The sequence below is a fragment of the Polypterus senegalus genome, chromosome 15 (genome assembly GCF_016835505.1).
Source record: "Polypterus senegalus isolate Bchr_013 chromosome 15, ASM1683550v1, whole genome shotgun sequence".
Lineage (NCBI taxonomy): Eukaryota > Metazoa > Chordata > Cladistia > Polypteriformes > Polypteridae > Polypterus > Polypterus senegalus.
In genome coordinates, this window is record NC_053168.1 from 126,406,861 (window position 1) to 126,427,215 (window position 20,355).

The window sequence follows — 20,355 nt, forward strand, 5'->3', positions numbered from 1 at the left end:
GGTCCAGATTTAATTATGCAATTTTCATTACGCTATAACTTATTAAGTTCATTACATTGAAAATCACCCAAAAAATCCCGGACCATCGAGAAGTGTGCAAACTGACGACATGAAGAATCGCCTTCACGTCGAACTGGAATCGTCTCCGCATAAATCAAAGTCATCCAGACGATCAGGATCTGCATAATTAGATCTGGACCACCCTGTAGTGCCTTTACAGCTCTCTTTATTATATAGTGCCTCTTCTATCTATCAAATTCACATGTATTATATAGTGCCTTTCACTCATCTATCTCTGTATCTATTATATAGTGCCTTTAAATCTCTCTCTATTATATAGTGTCTCTCTTATCTAGCTATTCACATGTATTATATAGTGCCTTTCACTCATTATATAGTGACTTTACACCTCTCTCTATTACACTGTGCTTTTCAAATCTCTCTCTGTCTATTATATATTACCATTCACATCTGTCTATCTTCTCTCAAAAATGTGTCAGACTAGCAACTTGGCTGTCTCTGTAAATGGCAGGCATACCTGATGGCAGGTCGAGACAATGAATGGAACAACCTGACCTTGTATATTTGTGTAAAAACATTCAAATAATAACATTCTCACGTCTAGACAATAAATAGGCATATTTCTAGCCTTCTAAATATAAACAAATTCTAACTGACATCAAAAAATGGTTAGCAGATTTTGGTTTCTTTCAACCTTAACTACTGTGAAAAACGAGGATGTCTGCCATTTTCAGCTCAAAGTATACTTTAAGTAAAAGTCTGTGTATATCACAAATTTAACATAGCTTTTACAAATTTTTCAAAACAACATTTTTCACTGAATTTGATTTCAAGGAAATAGATTGTGGTAGAGAAATTTCATTTTTGGAAACAAATTCACCACACCTAAGTCAAGTGACTACACTGATTTTCTTATGCAGGAGGATTTTGGTGCCGTCCAATGTAATGTATAGAGCCAGTCTACACAATGTTCAGTCAGCGTGCTGGCAAATAAACATTTTTAGCACAACAGGAAGATGAATTTAGGAAAAGAAGAAGGGCACGAGAGCAAAAGAAAACTGAAGCCATAATGAGAGAGACGTTTTGAGGTCGAAAGAACAAACAAGAGGTTAACAGCGACAGTAACATGCGAGATGTTCTGCACAAGGCAGAGTTTGCTTTCTGCAAATCAGATAAGAAGATCACATCCCAGTCTTCCTTTTATCCCATCACATTGATTAAGCACAGGTCACCACTTCAGAAGCCATACCCATAAAAATGCAGGGCGGCAGACCTAATGAAGGAATTACAAAATAGCAGCAATTGAGGTCCTAAAATGGCTGTCCAAGACATAGCAAAACACAATACATCATCTGAAACACTGCAAAATTCAAGCAAATAATAAAAGGAACAGAATCGTCCGCCTCAATACCCACCCAGTTTATATACCATCCATCCATCATCCAACCGGCTATATCCTAACTACAGGGTCACGGGGATCTGCTGGAACCAATCCCAGCCAACACAGGGCGTAAGGCAGGAAACAAACCCTGGGCAGGGCGCCAGCCCACCGCAGTTATGTGCCAAAGTATACTAAATTATTAGCACAAAACCTAATCATACACATAATAAGCTTAAGGTCCATAAACGGTCCAAATCTCAGAGCAATGCCACAGAAGTTAGCTTAGGAAAACTGAGATCTTTTATAGCTTCCATCAGGTGACTGCAGACCTGGCTGCAGCAGCACCTGAGGACCCTGAATTCATAAGAATCAACGCCGTTTTGGCTGCATATTATTGTGAAAATAGTAGCAATTAAGCAATGGGAAAGTTAAAAAGGGCAACAAAAAATGAGACTATCAGTGGTGATGGTTCATCCTGGGTGAAATGGAGGGGCTGAACTCATCACCTTGTAAGTTCTCCATGGCTGCATTGTTTTTATCTCAGACACTTTGTATTAAACAGGCTACCATTTGTGGAGCCAACTCAAAAAAAAATTAAAATGTCATGGCAGCTGTCTGATATGATGTGTACTTTCCTCTGTTTTTTTTAAGACTCTACGTTTGCTGGCTTTAGAAATGTCTGTTCTGGACAGATAAACGTCATGTTCATTACCAATCCTAACAACGAGGACCTGCAGCATCCAATACACGTAATGGGGATTCAAGTCATCAGCAGCACTGAAAACGCCTTCGCCTTCATACACCGACCTGACCTCAGGTGAGAACTTTCATTAGTTGGTACCTTGCACTTGAGTTCCACCCTATTAGGATAATGAAAGGATTGTTTTTTTTAATTTGTAACTAGATACAGAATCTTAATAAAAATCCAGTGTTTCATGATTATTAGATGGATGAAAGTTACTGAAACAGGAACATGAGAAACGCGTCTTGAGACAGGAGACTGGTAACATGCCTACTCATACATTTCCATTTTCTTAAATCACTTTTTTCCTTTACGCTGCAGCTCAACACAGAAAGCGTTCCTGTTTGTAAGCGGCTTAAAATGCCTTCGCTTTTTCTTCTTCTTCTTTTTCAGCTGCTTCTGTTAAGGGTTGGCACAGCAGATCAATCATCTTCTTCCATATTGTCCTGTCTTTATAACGATCAAAAACTAGCCACGGTAATTGTGAAAGAATAGAATAATTCAGGAATGTTTTCTATCTCATTCTACGTGTACCTTCAGCTTCTTTCCTCAGTACTCACGTTTGTCTAAACGTTTCTTCATAGATGCTCCCTTTCTCAAGCGTGTCACCGTGAAGCCAGATTCTCGGACAGTCGTTAATTTTGAGGCACTTTTTCTTACCTCGTCCAGTTTTATGCTTGTCATCTTTGAAGGTGACTCTCTGCGCCTTTACTCGTTCTCGTGCGTCTCACACATGAACTTCTTCTTTCATCACGTTACCTAAACCAAACTGACCAATCAGATTTCTACGAGGGACTGGACAAGCACACAGACTTTAGTGTTTTATTATCGAGTACAGGGGAGTCCAAATGTTTTTCACTGGGGGCCACATACAGAGAAACATACGAAGGGCTGGGCCGCTCACTAGAGGTCAGGTCTATTGGGATTAATAAAGTATCTATCTATCTATCTATCTATCTATCTATCTATCTATCGCCTCACCTCCTGTGTATTAAGCTAGCAAAATCAATCAAATATCGATAAATTATTCTTCATAATTGAATATGCTTAAAGAAAAAAACAGCATCACAGCTCTCCATTTTTGGGTTTTCATTTATTGTATTTCAAAGTGCTCTCATCACATGCAATCGAGTAAAAATCAAAAGCACAAGCCTTATCTGACACTTGCTGTTTTGAGTTAGCTGACAAATCTTCAATTCGACGCACAACTCTGTTTCTGGACAAGCGAATGTTGTTGAATTCCTGCATTTTCTCTGGACACATTATTCCTGTGACTTTCACAAAGCACCGTTTTATGAAGTCACCATCTGAGAAACGTGTCCCGTGCCAGGCAGTGAGTTACGCTACCTTGTATCTGGCTAATGTGGCATTTTCTTGTGTTTTGTTAGCATGAAAAAATCCTGTTGTTGAGCTGGCAGACTGGCTGCCATTTGCTTAACTTTCTATTCTCGCTCGGCACCAGCGTAGGACGTGGAGGTCAGATGTTTGGTCTCGTAGAGTCGACACACATTATACTCTTTCATCACTGCAATAGTTTCATTGCAAATCAAGTAGACTCACTTGCCCTTGACTTCTAGGAAGAAATATTCATTTTCCCACCGTGTTTGAAATTTTCTGCACTCACTTGCCATTGTGCGTTTCTTTGGTTCTGCCATTTTTGGTCACCCGTAGAAAAATTGTTCTTTGATTGCATTTGTTTGTGAAGACACTGCCTTGATCAAGACAGTAGCGCCACCTTGTGTTAAACCTAAGAAGTACAATACAGTGCAGAATACGTTTCGTGTGTGGGCCGTATTTCATGATACTTTTAGAATTTGCTGCGGGCAAATTAAAAATGGACTGCAGGCCGCAGTTTTGACACCCTGATCTGGCAGATGTCACAAATACTTAAAATCTCCAATGCAGTCACCTTAGCGGTCATAGCTCTTAAGATCCACCCATCCATTATCCAACCCGCTAAACTACAGGGTCACGGGGGTCTGCTGGAGCCAATCTCTTAAGATTGAGTTACAAATTTAATTTGTCATCGCTTTCCTGTTGTTTTTTGATAAACCTTTTGATCCTTTCCATAGAATTTAGAACGAGAAGATTTTAAATCTTCCTTTGTTTTTCTTTTGAAATAAAATTTATTTTGCATAGTTCAATTATTTGTGCAGTATTTTCATCACTATTTTATTTATAGAGAATTTTATTATTACCGTGTTGTTACGTAATTAGCAGAGAAGTGCACGGCCATTGCTGTGTAGGTATAAAGGTCATGATGTGCACTTTGTATCTGTCTGAGTTTAAGGAGAAATGAGATAAAGATTAGCGTGTGTTTAACTTAGTCAGTGTTCCCGGTAGACGGACTTCTGCTCTTTGTATTTTTGGCAGCGAGTTAGGGTTTTGTATGCTTGACTCCTCGGGTTTTGATTCTTTGCTTTTTGGCTGACGTCTCTCCTTCTGCTACGTCATTTACAAATTTCTGCTAAACCATCGGTGACAGAACAAACACATACAGTACATGGTCCATGTTTCAATAAACTTTATTCCACGGTATTGCCAGGTTGCAGAGACACATCGCCTATCCCAGCAGCATCAGGATTGGGACAGGCCAGCAACAGGGAGCAATGTGTCCACATACTGAGTTAGGATCCCCAGTTATATAAATATAAATGTCATTGACATGAAACTAAAGTAACACCAAAAAAATCCACAAGCACACATCAAGAAAAAGGGAAATCCACACAAATAATATCAAAGCTGGAAATGCAACTCAAGCCCAGGAGCCATCAGGCAGCACTAACCAAATAAGTCAAGTGTCAAAGATTACAAATTAGGATATTGCAGATGAAACACAAGGTTTGTGCACAGCTGAGTCTAAAAATCGAGAAGTTTCAGGCCCTGCTTTTCTTGTCTCTCCTCATCTTCCAGTCTGGTGAACCCCTCTAAGTGCGTTGATTTGACTTGTGATGCGAAAAGGAAAACCCTGCTGAAAGACCTGGACGGATCCTTACTGGGCCAGAGTGGGACAGTCGTTCCCCAGTCTGAGTACCAGTGGGCCGGCGATACCCGCTATGGTCTTGGGGACTACAGAATTCCAAAAGTCATGCTGACCTACCTGAATGGCAGTCGGATTCCCATTAATGAAATCGCACCAAATAAAGGTTTGTGTTTTTTTTTCTTTTCCTTATTAAAACAACAGCCACTAAACTGGCAAAATCATCATCTCATTATTAAAGTACAAAGCACAGCATTTACATGTTGAAGCTAAACAATGTCCAAAGTGACGATAAAGGAGAGTCAAACACTCAAGTCATAAATGCATCCTTACAGTGTTTTACCTTATAAATCGTTAACCTAAATTTCAGACAATTGCACAACGTAAATGTTGTCCTCGGTGCTCCCCGTTTACTTCAAAGTCTCCAATTAGTCAGTCAGTCATTCTCCAGCCCGCTATATCCTAACACAGGGTCACGGGGGTCTGCTGGAGCCAATCCCAGCCAGCACAAGGCACAAGGCAGGAACAAACCCCAGGCAAGGCGCCAGCCCACCATAGAGTCTCCAATTAATAAATACAAATTAAAGGGTACTGCTCAATTGCGGGGTCCACAAACTTAAAGATAAAGGCAGCCTCTCTGAGGCTCTCAGAAACAAATTTGTTCCTTGACTCTTCTTTGTCTGGCCAGGAAGCTCCGCCTCACGGGTCACTCAGTCAGCCAAAGACGCCTCCTTCCGGATGGCTTGAATTTTATGGGCCGGACACCAGAAGGGGCGGAGTCAGATGTCCTCACTGGGCGTCTTCTCAGCACTGTGGAGGGAAAGGGAGAGGATATGATTAGCGCTAGCGCCCCCTCTCTTCCTGGAGGAGGAGCCCTGAAGGTGACCCTCTGAGGTGCATGTGTTACACGCCTGAAATGAGAACATGATTTCATTATTTTGCTCTGTTGAATTAAGTATCTGCCTTTTGTGATGAAGCCTGTTTTTCACTAGCATGAAATCATTTTGTTTCATTTTTGGAATATTTATGTAAATTTTTTATTATCACTTTGGCAACACCACCCTGTTTCTTATTGTAATACGGATGCTGACATTTTCTGTTGATCGCTTATTTGGTCACATGATGTATTAAATCGTTTCATTTTGCTGTCAAATGATGGTGGTTTGCATGTTCCTGGCATATGAAATTAGGATCAATTATTTTCAAATTAAATAATAAATTATGATTTGTCTAGATTTAGTTTGGGCCAAAATTCCAAGTTAGAGTTAGGATTTTTGGAATGTTTATTTCTATCAGTTTCTGGTTAGTCTTTCAGTTTTGGCTCCTGGTTTAAAGGAAATATTTAACTTTTACCTAAAAGTATTCTGACTACCATGCTGTCTCATCCTATACGTTTTAATATTTGGTTATTTACTTCTGTTTTTCTGGGCATTCTTTTCCTGTATTCAGCTCCTAAAATTTATCGCGGATTACTTTCCAGGGATCGTCAGAGCTGCGTACTTCCACTCCGGGACATGAGGGGGTGCTGTCACTAACAGATTGTCTCTTTTATCACCCACAACACTACCAAGATGCCCCTTAAGGGTAATTGACTCCTCATCTGGTCAGAATCCTGTAAAAGCTGACCATCCCTGGAAGGAGGCATCTCACTTGGACGAGGGCTGACGGCAGGATGGAGCTCCCTACAACAGAGCGACTCTACTGAGCAGTGTTACTTGTTTTCTAGCGACCAGTTCACATTGTTTTCAATTATTTTATGCAGTCACACACTTGATTTTGTGCCTTCCTTCAAAGCAAGTGGCTTTTGACACCGTAGAGGTCGAGATCTTTGGATTAGATGGTGCATCATGGCCATTTTAGTGTTTAGTCGAACAACAAATAAACCTCTTGACCGTGTCTGCATTCCATATACAATGAATTGTAGCCGTACGATTGGTCATTCAGGTCAACAAGCAGGTGGAGCTTACAGAGTGGACCCTGGTGGATGTGCTGCAGCATTTTATATAATTGCAATGACCAGCAAGGCTTACAAAACAACACTAAGAGAGACGCTGTTATAATTTCACATTGTCTTGCCATTACGCTCCCTTTGTATTGACAGTTCTAGAATTTGTAATGCCCAGAATCTAATTCTATGGTTCTTTTTGACTTTCATGTTCATTTCGCAGTTTATTATTTTTTTCCCCTGATGGTTTCTAGGCCAGAAGCTGTGGTTTGTAGTGTCATCATTATGACAGAATAAAGTTGGCCTCACAGACTTTCATGTTGTCCAAGATTGTGGATATTTGAAACTAACTCTGTGGCGTATTAGTCAGTCAGTCATTTTCTAACCCGCTTATTCCTGAACAGTGTCGTGGGGGTCTGCTGGAGCCTATCCCAGGTGGCATAGGGTACAATCCAGGAGCAAACCCTAGTCTAACAAATGTATTAGCTTGGAATTAAAAATGTCCACTTCCTGTTAGCGTTCTTGGTTAGATGTTTTTATTTTGTTTTGACTTCCAGTCTTTTGACCACAGATTGTTACGTGATTTGGTTTTTGGCTCATCTCCTGGCCATGACTGCTGTCTGCTCAGTCCTACCCTTAAACGACAGAAGAGACTCTTACTGCTGCATAATAATCCCGTCAGCTAGAAGATTTGGCCGAATGGAGTTTCTCTCATTCTCTGCTACTTAATCTTAACATCCTGAGTTGCTGACTTTCCTCTGCCGTCTCAGGGAGGATGATCAGCTGTAAGAGGCAGCGTCACCCTGAGGGTCTCTTCCTCGGTGACAACTGCAATTTGCTTTTTTACTTCTCTCCCAGAAGAATCAACAGGGCTAAGCATTCCAATCTAATGGCAGCACTTGGAAAAATTAATAAATGTACTGGAATTATTGACATAACATACAGTAACAAAGCCAAATCCGCTTAATTCAATGGCACCAAGGAATCCAGTGGTACAAAGGGGACCTGTGCTGGTCACCCTAATACATACTGTACAGCAGTTACCGCCTTTTAGGGCGCACAGGTTTGGTGACTCATGAATGATATTCAGTGGGGAAAAAAGTGTCTCATAGTGGGCCGCCATGAACAGCTTGAGTAATCGACATTGCTCTGTTAAGACTGTCTGTAGAAATTCTCCAACGAGGAATGCTATGAACTGAGTCTCGAAGACACTAAGAAAGGCAACTTTGGTTTGTGAAAAAAATAATTAAGAACCGCCGCCTGAGTATTATTCTTTCAAAATAGCAGTATGAAGAAACAGTTTTGCATGTCATCATAATATAATTGTAAAATCGGAATACAGTTTTAAGGACACATTTAATTTACAAATAGTGTGTAACATGTTCCTCTTGTTGCAGGTGTCATCAGAGACTCTAACTGCACTTACATGCCAAGCTGGCAAAGCTACAAGTGCTTCACTCTCGACTACGAGATGCTGGTGATCGAAAGTCTAGACAGCGACACGGAGACCCGGCGACTCTCTCCGGTGGCAGTGCTTGCGGACGGCTATGTGGACCTCCTCAATGGTAACAAACTTTTTGAAAATTATGAAAATCACCAGACAGAAACAGAAATGAAAGCAACATGGAGTTTATGATTACTGGAGGACTGAAGTCAGGGCTTTAGACAATGAGGGATGTCAATGACAATGTCTTTGTAAGTGCTTATTACAAAAACACCACATATTTCTAGAGCACAATTCCATACATGATGAAGAAAGAGAAAAGACAAAATAAATAAGAATTAAAATTAGGGAACACTAATTAACATAGAATAAATGTACTGTAAGGATTGTGGAGCCACCATGAATGATAATGATAATTAATTGAATGTACAGAGCATCAGGATTTAACTAAGATGAAGCTTTGAGAAAGTCATGTTAAAGTAATGTGTTTTCAGCAGCGTTTTAAATTGCTCCACCGTATCAGCCTGGTGAATTTCTATTGGCAGGCTATTCCAGATTTGAGGGGCATAACAGCAGAAGGCCGCCCGCCCGCCTCACCACTTCTTCTAAGTTTAGTTCTTGGAATTCTAAGCAGACACTCATTTGAAGATCTAAGGTTACAATTTGGAGTATAAGGTGTAAGACACGAGTCAGGGAACTTTTTTACCCAATTTTTGTTTATTTAAGTCACCGTTACCCCCATGATTTGAAAGGAAAAAAAAATTTGTTTTTAAATTTAAATTATTTACTGAATCTGTTTTCAAATATAATATAAAAATAAAAAGATAAATAATAAAAAAATAAAAGGACAACATTCACTTGGCGAAATGGTGTTTCGTTTTGGAAAAAATGACATCAAAATTAGGGATCTTTATGAAAAATGCTTGCACGTTGACCATATGTATCAAACTGCATCGTATTTCCAGCTTTGGTGTTCGAAATACACTCAAACCTGTTTTTATGCGGTAATAGGGACTGCATAAAAAACATACAAAATTTTTTTTTCGAAACTTCATAAATAGTTATAAAAAATATTATTCGCGATAAATTAAGAAAAAACGTTTACTCCCGCCTTCCAAATACAGTCTTACCAGTCGTTTTCAAAATTCAATGTTGATCGATGCAAAAAAATAGATTACAACGTGAATAAATTATTTTTCTAATAGTCTTACTTGAATTTCCAAAAAAAAATGTAATATGCATAAGGATCGAGGTGTGCTATGGAGCAAAAAAGGTTGACGAAAACGTGGTTAGTACGTTGTATCACTGGACACCAACGGTTGGCACAATCATGATATCACATATGTATCACCGGCCACCAAAGTGATAATACAACACTGTCTTTCTGTGATCGTCGAAGTTTTTCAACAAAATATTGTAGCAAATCTATTTGAGACTACAGTGGCAGGGTCTCAACGTGCAAAGGGGCGTGATGTATGCCCTCGAGTCGTCTCTCCCTGGTGTTGTCGGCAGCGGTAGTGGCGCGATATAGGCGCTTTCAGTTATTGTAGTCGCTGGCGATTGTGGATTCAATGCGTCTCATTCTAGAGGCTCCGTGGCGAATCAATCTTCTGTATCTGGTACCGCGGTGAAGTTATAAATATTGGTTGCAATCGGACTGGAAGCTCACTCTATGAGACACATTCGTTTAGATATGCCACTTTCTAGCGCGTTAACAGATCAGGAAGAAAAATCTAAGTCACAACAAGAAACAAGTTTTTCATTTATTTATGTACCTATGTCTTTACTGAGTCCTTATTACCCCCAAAAATATCACTTTTACCCCAAATGGGTTAATTTACCCCTGTTCCCCTACCACTGGTGTAAGACATTCTGAAATATAAGATGGAGTGAGATAATTTAAAGCTTTGTAAACCATCAGCAGTATTTTAAAGTCAATTCTAAATGGCACAGGTAACCAGTGTAGTGACACTCAGACTGGTGTGAACTACTCAGATTTTCGTTTCCGAGTTATCTGTCCTCATGATCTGAGTTGACCTCTGTTATAACGCGTCTATGTGAAAACAGCAGTGTCAAATGCGCTGGGGGTTTGGTTGGGATCCTGAACACGGCTGGGAGAATAAAACTGAATAAAAAAAAAAACAAAGCTAACCTTTACAAGTATCATAAATTACACCGGCTGTTACAAACTGGAATGAAATGTATGTATTTATTCTAAAATAGTAAGAATACAAGCAGCTCGATTTTCAAAATGGACTTGTTCAGGATCGAACCCATGAAGCTTTGATTACCAGTCAACAGTTGATACCATTGTGCCACCAAATCTGTTGTAGTAAATGTGTGTCAATGTTACACCCTAACGCGTGTTGTTTTTCTGCAGTTATTTTTTTGAATAAAAGCGCATTTGTTCTGTTATATTTGTACCTTTTGTGAAAGTGTTTCTTTGATATTTGGAATTCTGGCTTCACACATTATACACTTCATGTCTACATTTTGTCAATTATTACTAAAACATGAAAAACGTTTCTTTTTTAACAATGTGTTTAAATAGATCGTTGTAGACGTGAAATGCATGTGTTCCAAATAACGATATAGTATTTATAAAATGTGTCATTTTGCTTGACTTCTCACTCTCTAAAACTCCAAGCAACTGACACGCAGGTAAACAGACTTGAGCTAAGAAAACTCCGGTGCCGGTGGGGGAATGTGATAGCAGCCTGCTTGCTGTTTGCTGCTTATAGACACATTTAAAGGACAAAAGACACTGACGGAGAGGCGCGAAGTGATTTAAGTTGAGACGGATCTACGAGTTTTTCGTAGGCTCTGGTAATTCTAGTGTTAATATGGCAGGCAGGTAAGCCAAAGAAAAAATAAAATTAGCAGAAAAGCTTCCCACCAGTGTGTTGATCCTGAAACACCTTTCTTAGGCAGACGTGAGTTCTGAGATTAACTACCGTCTTGCGGTGAGGCTGGCTGTTAAATACACGAGACCGGAGGGGGCAGGACTTCCTGCAGACATGAGAAGTAACATCAATGTTCTTCAAGACTCTGGTCTTCATTTCTGAGGACACAAGAGGGAAAGGAGTAAATGACAGCTCCATCCAGTAAATCGGGGTAGAACTGTAACCATTCAAACATGGCCCTGATTCACGCACATGTGACACCGTGAAGTCGTAAATGAAATGTGCGCACTAAACCTCACTATCATGGTCCAATCTGAGATGAGTAGGAAGTGCATGACGCTGAGCTATCAACCTATCGTGGTATTGAAGTCACACGGGCACACATTTGGTTTGCTTTTAACTGCAACATAGATGCACAGCTGCAATACGAAATGGCAATGTCCATAATGAACAAAATAATATTAGGTAAAAGACAAGGAAATATTTTAACTATACAAAAACAAAACCTAAGCAGGAATATTAAAGTCAGAAATGATTTCAGCATTTGTTCACTGTTATGTTTCACATTAGTAAAGGCAGACAGGACAGGAAACGTTAAACCAGCCAGAAAGGCGTAACCAAGATTCAAACTTAGTCTTCATCTGATTAAAATTGTAAGCCATGCATCACAGTAAGAAAAAGCAGCCAAAAATCAGGACATGGGAAAATTTAAGTAGCGTCACACACAAAGGGTTTAACGTTTTGCTTCTCCACACACTTAGGCACATCTAATGTGCCAACCTTCATAGCAGCACTCGTATGACGTAAGTTATGCAAACCCTAACCCTAACTCCTAAGCAACTCTCATTGTGTCTTAGTGACAGCAGCACAGGATAAACAAAATGATGTTAACAACTGAACATGGAGTCCAGTTTACAAGTAGAAGCAAAATCAAAAATCTGTGCCACAAAAACCCATAGTGGAACTTCGAAATTGAGAGGGGAGCTAAAGGCAGCTCTTTTTATACCTCAAATTATCCCACTCTCAGAACAGTAATTACTATTTAAATCTTCCCTTAAGGACCATTTAGTAATTAAAAAACAACAAGCTGCCTCTCCCCCTCAAGGATTGGTCAAGAGTCCTGCCTTCAATTCAGAGGGGTTTCCTGTTTGTGGTCCAGTGTTTTTATTTTACACAGTCACTTAGTTACTTTAGTACAAATGCCTGCATTTTGCACGTTGTGAGCATACGACTGGATGACTTGATGTGCGAATTATGTGACTTTTTTTTTCCAAGGACATCATTTACCGTTGTCCCATATTGATCACGATTGGGTCCTGTTCAATCAGAGCCTTTACTATTTCTGTTCTCCACAAAAACATGAGATTGAGATGTTTTTCAATGCCGTCATTACAAACTCCTTGGAGCAGGCAACACGTAAAATAATACAATTTGTGGGTGGTGTATTCCTTTAAATAATTGAAAGTTACAGTGATGAAATATGAAATGCATTTTAAAGCAAAAAGGTCTCATTTTGCTGGTAGCACCTTTTTCATTTTCAGGATGAGGTGAGCTCCAGAGGTCGTTTGTTTCTCAGTTAAGGATTACGTGTTGTTGGCATCACATGTCAGAAAATTCTCACCCGCTGTACCTCACTGTGCTCTTTTCTTTTCAGGTCCCGCAGACCACAGCTGGTGTACGGGCTACAGCTGTCGCCGAAGGCTTTCGACGTTCCACACCATTGTGGCGGCCAACAAATCCTTTTCGGTTTACTTCACAAGCACATCTCCCCAGTCTCTTCGATTGATGCTGCTAAATGCTGACAACTCCAAGGTAGGCCGTTCACCAGTTTTAAAAGATTACGTTTGGTATTGTTCAAGTCAAAGTTTTTTTATCCTTGGCAAACATGGCATTTTCCACATGGGAAACAAAACACAATGCCAGACACACCCGCAGCTGAGGAGCGCCCCACAGTAAACTCGGGGACAGGAAACGGTGTGACAGCAGAGCTAACTGGACTTTCCTTTTCTGCCCTTCGAATGGAGGAAAAGAGTCACAAGGAACTATGACATCATTTCCACCCCAATGCTCATAGTTCGGCTCCGTCCACTTGTGGTCAAGTGAGGAACAACAAGTCAGAAAGAATAAGTAAATGTTGGGGGGACAGCCCGGCCCTCCCCATTTAATTCTTTTCACAAACTTTAAAACACAAAGGTGCTCTGTGGCACCTGAAATCAGCTCAGGTTGCGTCTGAGGACTTAAACGATGCATTCTGCAAACACAGGTCAAGAGGACGGAGCTCCGTCCTGCAGGATGTTCTGGTCACAGAATGACACCTTAAGGCTTATAGGTGGTGGACTGGAAGTCAGCTGCCCTCACTGCGCAAACTTCTTGGTGTTGTGGAGGGACGAGATGAGGACATAATTAGTAGCCTGCAGCCCCTCTTATCTCAGCGTGGTATTACACACCTCAGATGAGCCCAGACGGTGATTCTGTGCCACTCCTGCATGTCCATTCAATATGTGCAGAGGTGGAATGGTGGCATAAGCCAGTGTCCAAGTGTTGGTCTTCAGAGCCCCCTGGAAGAAACCGGAGCTAAGACCTGAGGGTCCTATTCCTATTGTCCTCTTTTGTCCTGCTTCATTTTTATTGGCATTGAGTAGATTCCTATTTTCAGAACACGATAAACCAATAAGTGCTAGAATTAGTTTGTAATTCACTTGTTTTAGTACACAGGAGCTCATCTTGGACCACCCACTTATAATATCAGCACCATGAAGCAGCCCTTTCAGGTTCAGGCCTCAGATGTTTTGATCACTCCTCATCGAGTCCAAGTGTTTGTAAAATTTTCTACATTTTGCTTTGAAATATAAGGCACAACTTAATAAAAAATATAGGATCTAGTTAATATTACAGACCGATGCCACCCCACCAGATATGCAGAGGCTCTCAGATGAAGCATCATAAAGCTGCACAGGTCACTTCTGTAGAGAGGCGACTCCTGCATTATAAGTTCAGGACCACCCATACATCATCACCTTTAGAAGCCCCCTCTCTGTGAAAGGACCAGGGATCTTTGGTGGCTTCTGGGCTCAGTTATCCCATTAGAGTCCCACCTTCCCCCAGGAAAGCCTTTGCTGTCAGTTCCTGGGTCTGAAAGTTGACTTTTTTCTCCTTTTCTCTCCCCCTCTCAAGTTTTCTGGTGTCTTCAGCTGCTTACTTTCAGAGACCCACATGTACTTTTATGGTAGACCACTCCATGGTGTCTGATGCCCACCTACACTGGCATGTGGAGTTTTTATTCTGTTGCTCTTGATGGAAGTGCACAGTGATCACTCTGGTGTCCTTCTCACAATTGCGGGTTTATCTTCTCCTGGCATCGCCATGCCAATGAAATGGAAAGCATGAATATTGTCACCAAGCAGTATAATTATATTTTGGAAATTCTTTTTTATTTTCAGGCTGTGCGTGTAGCAATATTTTACTCGAATCCTCAGCGCTTAGACGTTTATGCCAATGATCTACTGGTTGCTCCGACAAATGCAGTATGGAACAGCGATCACTCTGATTACACTCTCAGCTCCCCGACTTATCCTGGTAGGTGTCACATTGTCCTCTCATTTAATATTGTTAGTGTGATTGACTATCATTATTCACATCCATACTGCCACGTCACAAGGAACAAGATGGGGAGATGCAGTATGAAAAGGGCAATGGTGGGCTTCAGGACTGGCTACCATATCCATCTGACTAACCTTTATAATTCCACAACCCATCTTCATATTACCAGTCACAAGAGCTCTCCAGTTCCCTGAGTTTTATAGAAGGCTCCTCAGCTGTGAAAAACATCATGTGTGGCATCAATGACAAAGAAAGGACATCAGACCACTTGCTCTAAATTCATGCATCATGAAGACCTCTGAGAGGCTGGTCCTAAAACAGCTCTGACCCCTGTCTTCAGAACAGTTTGCCTGTCAGACACAGACAGATGTGGAGGACCCTCTGATCTCCACAGTGCCAACTCTCACTTGGACAAAGCCGGCACCACGGTCAAGCTCAAGTTCTTTGATGTTTCCAGTGCCTTTAACACCAATCTGCTTATCGACTGGGGAAAAAAAGTTCCAAGGCAATGCATCTTGATGCCCCCACAATCTCCTGGATCATGGACAACCTGACCAAAAGACAGCAGATTGTGAGGCTCAGGGAGTTGTGTGTCAGAAATGGTGGTGTGTAACATTGGACCACCTCAAGGAACTGCCCTGTCTGCCTTCTTCTGTACCCTCTACACAACAGACTTCCCGCACAATACCAGTGCTTGCCACTTAACAGAAATTCCTCCATCATAAGCTGTATTAAAAATTGAGACAAGTTGGAGTTCAGGAGGTTTGTGGATGACTTGTGACGCAGGGTGAACCAGCTGATGTGGAGCAGCTGGTCTCTGTGATCAATCATCATTCCGAGGGAGGACACTGAAATGGTGAAGAGCTTTACAAGAACAGGGGCTTCACAGAAACAGCAAACTGGACTGGCACAGTTCAAGATGATCCAGAGCTGACTGGACTTCCTGAGGAGACTTACATCTTTTGATGTATGCAGCAAGCTGCTGCTGATGTTTTACCAGTCCATAGTAGCCAGTGTGTTGTTTTACGTGGTAGTCTCCTAAGATCAAACAACACAAACTTATCTGGAAAGCCTGCTCGATCACAGGGCTAACCCTGGACACACTGGAAGCTGTAGTGGAAAACAGGATGGTGGCAAAAGCGAATGCCGTCATGAAAAATCCCGTCCCAGGGGCATCTTCTTGGTGCACTTTTAGCTATGGGCTCAGACCTCCACAGTGTGCTAAGAAGCGCTTCTGGGGGTCTTCACTGTCAGGCAAATCAGTGCTCCTTCATGATGCCACAGACTAAATACTTACACTATTTGATTTGCTGTTTCCACACAATACACATCTATCTTTTGAGTGACTGTACAGTATTATTTGTCCTGTGTGTCCATGCCAAATTAATGAAGTCGATCTAATCCAAGGGAAGAGCCATCCCTGAATGGGAGGCCAGTCCATCTCACGGTACACGTGAATTTTCACCAGAACAATTCAGAGTCACCACTTAAGTGAAACTTCACAGGCTAAACTTTGGAAGAACCTGGAATACTCAGAGAAAGCTACGTGTGTGAGTGTGCCCCATCATGCACTGCCATCCTATTCAAACATGACCTGGTGCTGCCACGGTTGACTTCTTCGTCACCGTCATCTGCAGACAAGGTGATGTATCAGGGCTGTGCCCCACGTGTGGAGGACATTCAGGGCATTTACACTGCTGGCTGGAGTCGGGTGGCACAAAATCCTAGGCATGAAAGAAGTGTCAGTACATCACAAAAGGATTTTGTAACTTTTATAAAATGTTTGGGGTGACGACTCCATCCTCAACAGATGTGTTTTTATGCTCTTGTGAACTCTTTACATCCTTATAACCTCCATGCCAGTTTTATGTGTGTTTTCACCTGTAACTCTCCATGACCGTCACACGTGATTCAGTGACATTAACTGCGCCTTTGCTTTTTTTTTTTCAGATCAGTTTGTTCCTCAAATGAATTCCACGATTTTTGGATCGAATTACTTTGACAGCGACTACAAAATGCTAAATATTTTAGTCCGAGGCTCGACTCCCATTGTGGTCCGCACGTCACCACTTCTGTTCATTTCATTCAATATGCCCTTCATGACTGTTGATGAATTTTTTGGTCCAAACCTCATCAAAAACTTAGCTGCCTTCCTGAAGATCCCTGCAACCAAGATACGCATCACCAAAATAGTCCGAGCGAGCAGCCGGAGAAAGCGTGAAGCTGGGATGAACGTGGAGGTGCAGATAGCAGAGCCGCCGAGTCAACAGGTCACTCAGACACCAGCTGCAGGTATGTGGAGGGGTTCTCAGGGGGTCTTCATTATGGCTGTAAGGAGACACTGCAAGGAGACAATTAAAATTTCTATGCTAGGTGTGAGAGAAATGCAAGCCGAGGTCTTAAAAAAAAGTCAATTCATTCTTTCAAACAAACTTGGAAAGTCATCATTAAAAATTCTTCTTCTTCTTTCGGCTGCTCCAGTTAGGGGTGGCCACAGCAGATCATCTTCCATATCTTTCTGTCCTCATCATCTTGCTCTGTCACACCCACCACATTTATGTCCTCTCTCACCACATCCATAAACCTTCTCTTAGGCCTTCCTCTTCTCCTTTTACTGCCAGCTCTATCCTTAGCACCCTTATCCCAATATACCCAGCATCTCTCCTCTGCACATGTCCAAACCAGCACAATCTCGCCTCTCTGACTTTGTCTCCCAACCGTCCAACTTCAGCTGACCCTCTAATGTCCTCGTTTCTAATCCTATCCATCTTCATCTCACCCAATGCAAATCTTAACATCTTTAACTCTGCCACCTCCAGCTCTGTCTTCTGTGTCACCGTCTCCAACTTATATAACAAAGCTGGTAAACAAAAAGCTCTACAACATCCACCAAATAAAAGACTGAGTGTCAGTGCATCTGTCAGTGTGTCAGTCCAGTTGCTGTGTCTCTGTTATTCCAAAAGATGGCACATCACAAACATTTTTAGTAATAAAATACATTGTATTTGTCTTTCCAACAGATGAAGCGTCACAAATCCCACACAACAGAGACATATGCATTACATGGCACGTTGAAAACTTAATGCTGGGGTCTCGATTTATTGCTTATCTTACAACCTGTTCTAGATGGCTAGGACAGCTAGTGTATAATAATCCAGCAGTAAAATTAGCATAGCTTAGGAACCCAGCCACAGGGGATGCACAAACCAGTGTGTTTCTTCATGCCAGTTCCAAGACCGGATAAATGGGGAGGGTTACGTCAGGAGGGGCATCCAGTGAAAAGTTTTGCTAAATCAATATGCAGACAACAATACAAATTTCCATACTGGATCGGTCAAGCCCTGGGTTAACAATGACTGCCACCAGTACTGTTAGCCAACAGGGTGCTGGTGGAAATTGGGCTACTGTTGGCCGAAGAAGGAGAAAAAGAGGAGAGAGACATGTAGGAGGAGAGAAGGAAGGTAAAGAGAGTGGAACTGAGGGTAGGAACTTTGAATGTTGGCAGTATGACTGGTAAGGGGAGAGAGTTAGCAGATATAATGGAGAGAAGGGTGGTTGATATATTGTGAGACTAAATGGAAGGGGAGTAATGTTAGGGGGATCAGAGGGGGATTCAAATTGTTCTATCATGGTGTGGATAGGAGGAGAAATGGAGTAGGAGTTATTCTGAAGGAACATCATGTCAAGAGTGTTTTGGAGGTGAAAAAGAGTGTCAGACAGAGTGAGGATTATGAAGCAGGACAATGGAGGTGTGATGAGGAATGTTGTTAGTGCATATGCACCGCAAGTTGGGCGTGTAATGGGTGAGAAAGAAGATTTTTAGAGTGAGTTGGATGAAGTGATGAACAGTGTACCTAAAGGACAGAAAGTGGTGATTGGAGCAGATTTCAATGGGCATGTTGGTGAAGGGAACAGTGGAGACGAGGAGGTGATGGGTAGGTATGGCGCCAAGGAGAGGAATGAAGAAGGTCAGATGATAGTGGATTTTGCCAAAAGGATGGACATGGCTGTGGTGAATACGTATTTGAAGAAGAGGGAGGAACATATGGTGACGTACAAGAGTGGAGGAAGATGCACACAGGTAAATTACATCCTATGCAGAAGAGTCGATTGGAAGGAGACCGAAGACTGCAAAGTGGTGGCAGGGGAAAGTGTAGTTAAGCGGCATTGGATGGTGGTCTGTAGTATGACATTGGAGATCAAGAAGAGGAAGAGTTTGAGGGCAGAGCCAAGGATCAAATGGTAGAAGTTGCAAAAGGAAGACTGCAAGGTGGAGTTTAGAGAGAAGGTGAGACTTGCACTGGATGGCAGTGAAGAGTCACCAGACAGCTGGGCAGCTACAGCAGAAGTAGTAAGAGTGACAGCAAGAAGGGTGCTTGGTGTGACATCTGGACAGAGGAAGGAGGAAAAGGAAACCTGCTGGTGGAATGAGGAAGTACAGGAGAGTATAGAGAGGAAGAGGATGAAAAAGAAGAAGTGGGATAGTCAGAGAGATGCAGAAAGTAGACAAGAGTACAAGGAGATAAGGCACAAGGTGAAGAGAGAGGTGGCAAAGGGTAAAGAAAAGGCGTATGATGAGTTGTATGAGAGGTTGGACACTAAGGAGGGAGAAAAGGACCGACCAGTGGGCTACAGAGGGGCCGAGCTGGGAAAGATGAGCAGCAGGTTAGGGTGATAAAGGATAAAGATGGAAACGTACTCACAAGAGAGGAGAGTGTGTTGAGCAGATGGAAAGAGTTCTTTTAGAGGCTGATGAATGAAGAGAATGAGAGAGAAGAGGTTGGATGATGTGGAGATAGTGAATCAGGAAGTGCAATGGATTAGCAAGGAGGAAGTAAGGACAGCTATGAAGAGGATGAGAAATGGAAAGGCCGTTGGTCCAGATGACATACCTGTTGATGCATGGAGGTGTTTAGAATAGATTGCAGTGGAGTTTATAACCAGATACTTTAATGGAATCTTGGAAAGTGAGAGGATGCCTGAGGAGTGGAGAAGAAATGGACTGGTGCCGATATTTAAGAATAAGGTGAATGTGCAGGACTGCAGTAACTAGAGGGGGATAAAACTGAGGAGCCACAGCATGAAGTTATAGGAAAGAGTAGTGGAAGCTCAGTTAAGAAGTGAGGTGATGATTAGTGAGCAGCAGGGTGGTTTCATGCCAAGAAAGAGCACCACAGATGTGATGTCTGCTCTGAGGATGTTGATGGTGTGACAGATTAGGGTTTTCCTCGCACCCTTGTACCCTCAGACCACACGTCAGAAACCAGATAAAAAGTCCAATAATTATTTATTATAATAATAATTGTGCACAAAGCACCACTACTCCACTATTCTTCAAT

The 20,355-nt window shown here is 41.8% G+C and overlaps 1 protein-coding gene across 1 annotated transcript in view; it reads left to right on the forward strand.

Annotated features, from left to right (window-relative positions):
- Nucleotides 1-20,355, forward strand: part of LOC120515531 (fibrocystin-L-like) — a 146,851-nt gene that overhangs the window by 118,639 nt on the left and 7,857 nt on the right. Inside the window, 6 exon segments of the mRNA XM_039736592.1 lie at nucleotides 2,054-2,219; nucleotides 5,058-5,290; nucleotides 8,467-8,634; nucleotides 13,071-13,228; nucleotides 14,857-14,992; nucleotides 16,967-17,308. Coding sequence (XP_039592526.1) covers nucleotides 2,054-2,219; nucleotides 5,058-5,290; nucleotides 8,467-8,634; nucleotides 13,071-13,228; nucleotides 14,857-14,992; nucleotides 16,967-17,308 — 1,203 coding nt within the window.